The sequence below is a fragment of the Vipera berus genome (assembly GCF_964194415.1).
Source record: "Vipera berus genome assembly, chromosome: 16".
Lineage (NCBI taxonomy): Eukaryota > Metazoa > Chordata > Lepidosauria > Squamata > Viperidae > Vipera > Vipera berus.
In genome coordinates, this window is record NC_138219.1 from 5671104 (window position 1) to 5681074 (window position 9971).

The 9971-nt window shown below is 45.9% G+C and overlaps 2 protein-coding genes across 2 annotated transcripts in view; both read right to left on the reverse strand.

Moving 5' to 3' along the window:
* POLA2 (DNA polymerase alpha 2, accessory subunit) overlaps positions 1-4150 on the reverse strand; it is a 19716-nt gene extending 15566 nt beyond the window's left edge. Inside the window, exons 1-5 of the mRNA XM_081340539.1 lie at positions 4019-4150; positions 2828-2952; positions 2384-2469; positions 1595-1652; positions 1-14 (exon numbers count right to left, since the gene is read on the reverse strand). The exon at positions 1-14 is cut by the window's left edge and continues 93 nt beyond it. Coding sequence (XP_081196665.1) covers positions 1-14; positions 1595-1652; positions 2384-2469; positions 2828-2952; positions 4019-4115 — 380 coding nt within the window. The 5' untranslated portion in view covers positions 4116-4150. The remainder of the gene's footprint in view (positions 15-1594; positions 1653-2383; positions 2470-2827; positions 2953-4018) is intronic.
* Positions 4151-7353: 3203 nt separating this feature from the next.
* Positions 7354-9007, reverse strand: LOC308675203 (mucosal pentraxin-like; the record flags this gene model as incomplete). Its single annotated transcript, XM_081340267.1, has 2 exons — positions 8700-9007; positions 7354-7958 (listed from the first exon to the last, which is right to left on the reverse strand). Exons 1-2 carry the CDS (start codon positions 8773-8775, stop codon positions 7354-7356), a joined length of 681 nt encoding a protein of 226 aa, XP_081196393.1. The 5' UTR covers positions 8776-9007.
* Positions 9008-9971: the final 964 nt, after the last annotated feature.

A 9971-nucleotide genomic window follows, 5' to 3' on the forward strand; every position in this document is an offset into this window, starting at 1 on the left:
CGTTTCTGAGCAGACTGTAAGATGGGAGGAATTGTTTTTTTTCCTTCTTTTCCTTCCTTTTATATTGTTCCTTCTCCCCTTCCTTCCTTATCTCTTTCTCTGTCTTTTCCTTCCTTCCTTCCTTCATCTCTCTTCTTCCTTCCTTCTTTCCTTATCTCTCTTTTCCTTCATCTTTCTTTTCCTTCCTTCCTTCATCTCTCCCTTCCTTCCTTCCTTCTTTTCCTTCCTTCCTTCTCTTTCTTTTCCTTCCTTCCTTCATCTCTCTCTTCCTTCCTTCCTTCTTTTCCTTCCTTCCTTCTCTTTCTTTTCCTTCCTTCATCTCTCCCTTCCTTCCTTCCTTCTTTTCCTTCCTTCCTTCTCTTTCTTTTCCTTCCTTCCTTCATCTCTCTCTTCCTTCCTTCCTTCTTTTCCTTCCTTCCTTCTCTTTCTTTTCCTTGCTTCCTTATCTTTCTTTTCCTTCCTTCCTTCCTTCATCTCCCTTCCTTCCTTCTTTCCTTCTTTTCCTTCTTTCTTTTCCTTCCTTCCTTCATCTCTCTTCCTTCCTTCTTTCCTTATCTTTTCCTTCTTTCTTTTCCTTCCTTCCTTTCTTTTCCTTCCTTCCTTCCTTCATCTCTTTCTTTTCCTTCCTTCCTTCATCTCTCTTCTTCCTTCCTTCTTTCCTTATCTCTTTTCCTTCCTCTTTCTTTTCCTTCCTTCCTTCATCTCTTCCTTCCTTCCTTCTTTTCCTTCCTTCCTTCATCTCTTCCTTCCTTCTTTTCCTTCTTTCTTTTCCTTCCTTCCTTCATCTCTTCCTTCCTTCTTTTCCTTCTTTCTTTTCCTTCCTTCCTTCTTTTCCTTCCTTCTTTCTTTTCCTTCCTTCCTTCCTTCATCTCTCTTCCTTCCTTCCTTCTTTCCTTATCTTTTCCTTCCTTCCCTTTCTTTTCCTTCTCTTTCTCTTTTCCTTCCTTCCTCTTTCTTTTCCTTCCTTCCTTCCTTCATCTCTTTCTCTTCCTTCCTTCTTTCCTTATCTTTTCCTCTTTCTCTTTTCCTTCCTTCCTTCCCTCCCTTTCTCACTTTTTTCCCTTCCTTGCTCACCAGCTAAACAGTACACAAGGACACGAAAGGAAGCTGGAGAAAAGGAGAGAGAGAGAAAGGAAAAGGAAGGAAGATGGAAACGGGAGGGAGGGAGGGAGGGAAGGAGGCCCACATATCAATTCCTAAGAAATTCTAAATATAAATAACGAACAGCAGGAAAAAAAAAACAGGAATCCTGGCCTTGCAGCAACCCTGATGAATCTACCCCACTTTCTTCCCACCAGTTAAATGTCGCTGAATCTTAGTTTGCTGGAACTGGCTGCAAAAGGGAGACGCTGCTAGGAGAAGCTGTGTCAGATCCAGGCCTTTTCCCAAAGGGCTTCGCTTTGCTGCGCTTATCAGAAAAAGATTGAACCTCCATTTTGAGAAGCAGTCTATCCCAAGACCTCCTTTGCGGAGCCACAAAAGCAGAGTGTGTGTCGTTCTTGGCCACTTGCCCCCTCAGGGGTCTCCTCCTACTAGTCACCCTGAAGGAGATACACCCCCCCCAACACACAAACGCACCCCCCCACACACTCACTTTTGAGGGCGAGGTGTAGGCCTCCAGCAAGTCCTCTTCTTCCTCGTCAACCTCCAGACTGCAAAGAGTTAAGACTCAACCGCAAAATATAAGCTTCTCTGTAAAATCCCACCAAATTACAAGCTCTGCCTCAATCAAGCCAGGGTGGATAGAAAAAAAACTGACGCTTCCATTCGATCAAAACTAAACCAGCAAGGCGTTGGACTAGAGCAGGGGTCTTCAAACGTGGCCCTTTTATGACTTGTGGACTTCAACTCCCAGAATCCCTCAGCCTGGCAGAGGAATTCTGGGAGTTGAAGTCCGGAAGTCATAAAAGGGCCACGTTTGAAGACCCCTGGACTAGATGACCTCCAAGGTCCCTTCCAACCGTTATTCTATGTTCTAAGTCATTTGACACTGATTCCCCACGTACAGGTAGTCCTTGACTTACATCCATTCATTTAGTGACTGTTTACGACAGCACTGAAAAAAGTGACCATTTTTCACGTTTACGACCGTTGCAGCATCCCCAGGGTCAGATGATCGAAATTCGGATGCTTGGCCACCGTTTCATATTTATGACGGTCGGGGCATCCCGGGGTCACATGATCCCCTTTTGTGAGCTTCTGACAAGCAAAGTCAACGGGGGAAGCCAGATTCACTTAACAACCGTGGCAAGGTCGTAAAACGGGGCGAAGCTCACTTAGCAAGAGAAATTATGGGCTTCACTGTAGCTTGACGTCGAAGACTCCCTTATTGTCTGACCACTAGGGAGCACTGCCCCATTCCTCCCATCTTTTGAGAGGATACGACTCTTGGACGGAGTTGACGTCCCCCACGCTGGACCAGCGTTCTTCTTTTCTCCTGGCGGGCTTTGTGGCCTTCTTGCTCAGCATCTAAAAAGAGAAAAGAAACACACACACACACAAAAAAATACTTTGCAATTGGCTCACATTTATGACGGTCGCAGCGTCCCGGGCTCAGGTGATCCCCTTTTGCGACCTTCTGACAAGCAAAGTCAATGGGGGAAGCCAGTTTCACTTAGCGACCGTGTGACTAACAGCTGCAGCGATTCCCCTTAACAACTGTGGCAAGAAAGGTCGCAAATACGGGGTAAAACTCACTTTAGAAATGACTGGCTTTACAAACGTCTCAGTTAAGCAGATAAATTTGGGGCTCAATTATGGTCATAAGTCGAGGACCAGCTGTCATTGCTGGGAATGAGGTCAAGCCCATCACCGCTTCCTTCTATACCTCGTGTTCGAAGGCCAGCAAGTTCTCCAGAGTCAGGAGGAGGACTTCCTTGCGCATGGCAAAAGCGATCAGCTCGTTTCCTAAATCCGACTCCGATACCCATCCTGTCACGCAGATTTCTTCCACTGTAAGAAAGTAAACAACAAGCAAACTGTCGTTGTTGTTTTTTTTGGCCAGCGGGCATGAGACGTGTGTGTGTGTGTGTGTGTGTATCTGTGTGTGTGCCACTCCTGCCCAAATCCCATCGCCACCAAAAGCAGTGTGAGTGTTATGGCAGAATTCGAATTGGTTTTCCTGCCTGTCAATTTTTTTCCTGGATGATCCTCTTCCATTTTATCCTTTGTCTTTTTTTATATACCTGGCCAGAACAATTCCAGGAGAGAAAGAGAGAAAGAGGGAGGGAGGGACACAGAGAAATTGTGCATGCAGTAGGGATTCAAGATGCTGGATTCGAAGAGCCAAGTTCTAATCCTGCCTGAATTTCTTAATAAAGTGTCTTAATTAAATACGGCAACAAATCCATAAAATGGGATAATAATGGGATGGTAAGTATCTGGAGTTTGGGTTTTTTTCTCCGTTCGGGTTCACGGTTTCCTGTAGCTGTTTTAATTTCAATGTTCTATCTTTGTATTATTAATTGGCCCCAATCCTTGGAGACCAGCATTGTATGCAAGCCTAATAAATCACTAATAAATACCATAATCCCAGACATTGGTTAACCAGGTTCATCTCAACATCCTTGCCAGTTGCTATGCCATCTTTTGTGGAAAACTCAGTAAGGGGGAGTTAATCCAGAGTTTAGTGTGTTGGGACTAACTCAATATAGGGTTTGGGGTTCCCACAAAGAGAGTGGGAGCGCTTTGGTGTGCCCCACTTCAAAACAAACCTTGAATTGAACAAAGCGAAACTTTAGCGATCAAGGCAGACCCGACTCTCACCCAAAACCTGGCTCCTGAACCTCCGCATTCAGTGGCAGTCTACCTTGGACTAACGGCAGGAATTGGGTTCTCGGCGATTGACTCCCTGTTCCCACCCTCTCTGTTGCTTATTAGAAGTGATGGAAGGCTACCATAAAAAGAGATAAATTTCTAGGCTTAAACCACGCCCCATCCCCAACTTTTCATGAGGACTAGCGCCCGGTTTTACCCACTGCCCTTTATCTCCTTTTCCCCCCCTTTGCCTTAGCCTTACATTTCTCGGCAATGGCGTCCCGGTCTTCCCCTTCCGCGAAATCCAGCCCGAAGACCTTAAGATCGGCCACTACCGCATCCATCATCCCCAGCCCCATCTTCGCCTCCTTTTGGCGCCACTCTAGGAAAAACTCCCGAAAGAAAAAAGGGGCGGAGACAAAAAACGCGCGCCTCCATTCGACTATTTACGGCGCCGCCCCGCTTTCTACGACCAATCAGAAAAAAGGGGGCTTCGGAGTGGGCGTGGCGGCCGAGCCTGAAAGGAAGCCTGGGGGAGGGAAAGAGGTCGTGTTCCTAGAACGGCCAAGTCCGTGCCGAATGGGAGACTCAGGGAGAGAGAGAGAGAGCTTTCGTTCCTAGAGCGGCCGGAATTTTCTACTGGGTCTTTTAAAATATTTGCAAGACTTCGGTGTTACGCTGAGCTCTTCGTCAGACAGAATTGTTAATAAGAGAGAAAGAGAAAAAAAGTGCCACTGAAAGTTATCTTTCCAAGAATTAAAACCGCAAAAAACGTTTTTTGCAAAGCACCTGCCCATAGAAAGGAAAATCTCTAGGAAATTATTATAGTTCCCTATAATTTTGATGTATAATTCAAAGTGGCCATCACAATTTAATGCACTCAAATAAGGCAACTGAGTCCATAGCACGAGGGGTGGGGGGGGGGGCAAGAGACTCAGAAGGGGACGCTTCTCTTCGGCAGTTAAGAAAAAGGGTGGTGAGACCTAGCTATGCTTTCCAGATTTGCAAGATTCTTCTCATGGAGCAGCACAATAAAGCCAAATTTACATACGGTGGTGTTTCTTCTCTGGTCTTACCTTGCAAGGTTGTTGGAACGGTTGCTGGAATTGGGTATGTGTAGTTTAATGAAGAGAAGGGTGAGGGGTGACATGATAGCAGCCTTCCAATATCTCAGGGGCTGCCCCAAAGAAGAGGCAGTCAAGCTATTCTCCAAAGCCCCTGAAAGCAGGACAAGAAGCAACGGATGGAAACGATCAAGGAGAGAAGCAACCTAGAACTAAGGAGAAACTTCCTGACAGTGAGAACAATTCACCAGTGGAACCACCTGCCTCCAGAAGCGGTGAATGCTCCAACACTGGAGGTTTTTAAGAAGAGACTGGACAGCCATTTGCCTGAAATGGTATAAGGTTTCCTGCCTGAGCAGGGGGTTGGACTAGATGACCTCCAAGGTCCCTTCCAACTTTGTTATTATTATTAAGGTTGATACGCAACTGGGTTTTTTTTTCTAGGCTGGTTGTGAATGAGATGTAACTTTCTCACGCAAGTCTGGTAGCAAAGTTATTAAGCCTACAGGATTTCTTTTTTAAAGTGATGTGTTTTACTGGGGGGGTTTTTGCACACTTTTTTAAAAAGTACTTTTTAAACTGTATGCTGCCCAAAACTGGAGTCTAAATTTAATAAAAGGGATAAGAGAAAGGAATCCAGCATGCTTATGAAGGGCAGTTGGCAAAACCCTAGTAATGTGAGCATCAGCTATCGAATTCTGCGCAAACATCCTGTGGAATTTAGCTACACCTCTGATAAAGCATCAGCCACAAAATTGCAAAAATTTAAAATATAAGCAGAGGGAGGGTTATAAGCTGCATTGAAATGATAGAAACTCATCTCATTCTTCCTCCAGTGGCCCATTTTGTGGCATCATGAGAATATTTCCAATAACGTATTAATTTTCAAACCATCAATGCCAGCAAAATAAAACATAGAATATAAACCATGAACACAACACTACCATTTTTTATTAGAGAAGATCTCATAGGACAGATTGTACATTTTCCAGGTTTTGGGGGTTTTTTTAGTTACTTACTTAGGTTCAGAATCCACAATGACAAGGAGGTTACATAAAATATGTCTGAATGGCCATCCACCCAACAGCAAAGGCAGAAAAAAATATATCATTTATTTTTTGCAGATTTCCGCAATAAACAGGAAAAATTGAGACTGATCCATTTGGCACAGAATTGGGAGGGGGGGAGAAGAAATTGCTAAAAGCGTGATTGTCTGTACTTTCAACCAATGTTCACCTGGATAACAATGCTACCAATAAAACACAATGGGATTTAAAACACACACACAGACACAGAGGGAGGGAGGGAATTCAGACAGGTTCCTATGAGCTGAAGTGTGAAAAGTCACGATGATTACAAATCTCCATGGAAAAATAATTCCTATACTGCAATTGAAAACTTACTATAAATGCACCCCACATACCCAAGCTCAACAAAATGTCTGTCTCTCTGTCTCCAGTCTCCCCCGGTGCCGGAGGCCACTGCCATCCACTGAGAAGGCAGAAGACCATCCCACAACCCAGGGGTTGACTGGCATTTAATTCTCCTGCACCAGGAATTGGGGAAAAGTAAGCGTCCCTGGGCGAATCGAACGTGACCACATGGCAGGGGTGAAGGATAGTTGACCAGTGCAGGAGGGGCGTCCTGGCATGGGGCCAAGAATGAATGTCCAGGATAGCTTAGTTACAAACATTTTCGCGCTCCTATGGGCGCGAAAATGTTACCGCAAACAATTGTCCTTGTGCAGCAAGCTGAAGCTCTAAGAACCAAATCCAGGGCTAAAATGGCGCCCGACCTTCGCTCCTTCCGACGCGATCTGAAGACTTATTTGTTCGAACAAGCCGGCCTGGCCTGATGGGGGATGGGTTTGGGTTTTATTGTCGTTTTAAATGTATTTTAATCTACTGTTGTAACCTGGGCATCTTGTTTAATTTTTTTAAAATTTTTGTATCCTTGTACTTTTATATGGTTGCCCTGTTCACCGCCCTGAGTCCTTCGGGAGAAGGGCGGTATACAAATAAAATTATTATTATTATTATATTATTAAAATTACTGAAGGGGAAAAATCTAAAAGGTACTTTAACAATACATTTGCATTAAAAAGGGAGCTAGAGATTTACGTCTTGGTTTTAAGAACCATTGCTAGGTCTATCACACCAGGCAAGAAACTATAACATCTATTGCCCATCAATGGCCACACCTAGCCTTAAAAAATGGCCATTGAGGTCTTCTGTCTGGTTCTAAGAACCACAGCTGTTCTTTTGGATCTTGCAAAGCTGCTTGGTTGGTTAAGAGCAGGGGTCTTCAAACCTGGCCCTTTGATGACTTGTGGACTTCCCCTCCCAGAATTCCTCAGCCAGGCACATGTTTGAAGCCCCCCCCCCTGGTTAAGAAGTTGAAAGCAAGGCACTGGAAGATGTGTGGACTCCAACGCCCAGAATTCTCTTCATGCTTGGAGGGAATTCTGGGGCTTGAAGTCCAAACATCTCAAGAACTTCTGAAGAAGGTTCCTCCTCCTCTTTGACCGAAGGCTTCACAAAGGCTCCGTCAACACGTAGCCTCGGATTTCAAACTTCAGCGAGGTCCAGGCCATTAAAGGGGCCGGTGTGGTATCTTGCTGGATGTTGCATATCTGTTCGGCAGGCAGGACGTTATCCCAAAGGTAGACCTTGGCGATTTCTCCCACGAAGGACTGACTCCCATCAAAGTTGCCGCCGTAGGAATCTTGTTCCTGCCCCAGCATCACCACCAGATCCGTCTTGACCTCGTAGCCCTTGGCCACCCCTCTCCTCGGCAAGCGTTGCCCGTCCAGCCAGAGCTGGACTATCCCAGTAGTTGAATCCCATGTGGTACACACCGATTCCCAGCGGAAGGTAGACCTGGCTGTGAGCCTGGGCACTGTGAAAATGGTACACTCCCCTCCCACACAAGTGTGGTATTCGTCCAGGTGTCGCATCAGGAGAATCTCGTTGTCATGATCCCGGGAAGCGGCCGAGAAGAGGACGTAGCTCCGGGTCAGATCGGTGAAAAATTCGAGCGAGAGGGTAAACTGTCTCAGCCCTTGCTGAACATCGGGCTTCAGGAGAACGTAGGAATCAGTGGAAGTCTTGGGGAACACGAAGGCTTTTCCTTCCAAAACTGATGACAGAAGGAGAGAAGACCATCAAAGGGGGTGGGGGCTTCCTGCCCAGAGAGCTACTCAAACACACTGTCACGTTTCCCACGTATGGACTTTTCAAGTGACTCCAAGGCATTGTTTACCTTAAAAGTCCTTTATTCAGCCTAATACACTTGCAAACGCTTGCTCAAAGGAAGCTGGAATCTGAAATCTCCGCCCTCCCCTTGCACAATGTATTAAACCACAATTCTCCACCTTTCTAATTTTGTCACTAATCACATTCTCCGATGAATTTAAAGAATCGGTTTCCCTTCCGCCAAGTTCTTAACCTTCTTTAATTTCATGGCCTTGAGGTGCAATCCTCCTCCTCCCAGCCTTTATACCAAGGGTAGGCAACCTCGGCTCATTTATGACTCATGGACTTCAACTCCCAGAATTCCTGACCCAGCATGGCTGGCTCAGGAATTCTGGGAATTGAAGTCCATGAGTCATAAAAGAGCCGAGGTTGCCTACCCCTGCTTTATACTATTTCTTAAAGCAATATACAAGTTTAACCTATGAAATAGCTGCTGCTTCATCTCTTGTCAAGCAAGAACGTTCGACGTTAGCAGCGTTGACACACACCTTGCACGAATCCACGGTCAAGCGAAGGTGGATTCGGAGAAGGTGACGATTCTACCAGGTAACGAAGGCGTCCCAAGACACACACACACACACACACACACACACACACCGCCCCCCACTTTTCACCCACAGCTTACTCTTCTCAGTCAAGATCCCAGGGGCGCAGAAGATCACGAGAAGGACTGTGCCAAGCCACGGGGTCTTCTTCGCCATGATGTCACCCAACACAAGACTCCCCCCGCCCCCGTTTCTGAAGTCTGCTGCTCGGAGGAAGATCCTGCCGGCCTCTAGCTTGGCTGCCTCGGTTGAGTTGGAGAAACCTTCTCAACGGTGAGTGGAAGGTGCCCTCCTGCTTTTGAACAGAGTCGTCCTCGAGGCACCCTCCAAAATACTTCCAAAAATGGCAAGGAAGTGCCACAGGAGAAGACGGATGGAGAAGCAGCTGGGAGATGCACAGCCTATGGTGCGAGATAATGCCACAGCCGCTGTGTTTTCTGGCACAGACAGTTTGGCATAGACATACGAGGCAGCAAAATCCGTGATGGTCTGGTATAAACACCCCGCCCCCTTGCAACAATTCCCCACCCAATAAATTTTATTTATTTATTTTACAACAAGGAGGCAAAGATATCCAACCCATCTTTCTCCACCTATTTTCCCCGTTAACAACAACCCTCTGAGGTGGGTTGGGTTGAGAGAAAGGGACTGACCCAAAGGAATCAGCTGGTTTTCATGCCTAAGGCGGGACTAGAACTCACCGTCTCCTAGTGATTGGCCCAAAGCCACCCAGCTGTCTTTCGTGCCTAAGGCGGGACTAGAACTCACCGTCTCCTGGTGATTGGCCCAAAGCCACCCAGCTGACTTTCATGGCTGAGACTTGAACTCATGGTCTCCCGCTTTCTAGCCCAGTGCTTTAACCACTACACCAAATTGCCTCTCATTCAATTCATTCATTTGCTTCTGCCCACATTTGAAACACCCAGGCCGACCTTTGGAGCTCAAGCCTCCAATTAACAAAAATTGCAGGAAAGAAAAGCAATAGTTTTTCAATACTGTTTCGTTTTGTTGCCTATCTTACTCTGTACACTGCCCCGAGTCCCTCGGGAGAAGGGCGGTTTATAAAAACAAACAAATAAATAAATAAATAAATAAATAAATAGGTAATTTAAAAAAAAATCAGCTAGGATTTAAACAGGTCAGTAGCCAGGCTGATTCCAATGTTTGGCCTTAAGTTCTGATTTTTTTTTTAACCATCTTTGATAACTGCATCCAACTGCCTTTTTTTTTGGCTAGAATTGGTGCCCAGCTTCTGCTCTTTTTCACCCTCTCGCTGCAGAGATCGTGGAGAATGAAATAAGCAGCAGGTATCGGGACCGTGGGAAAATATTTGATGGAGTGGCGCTGATTGC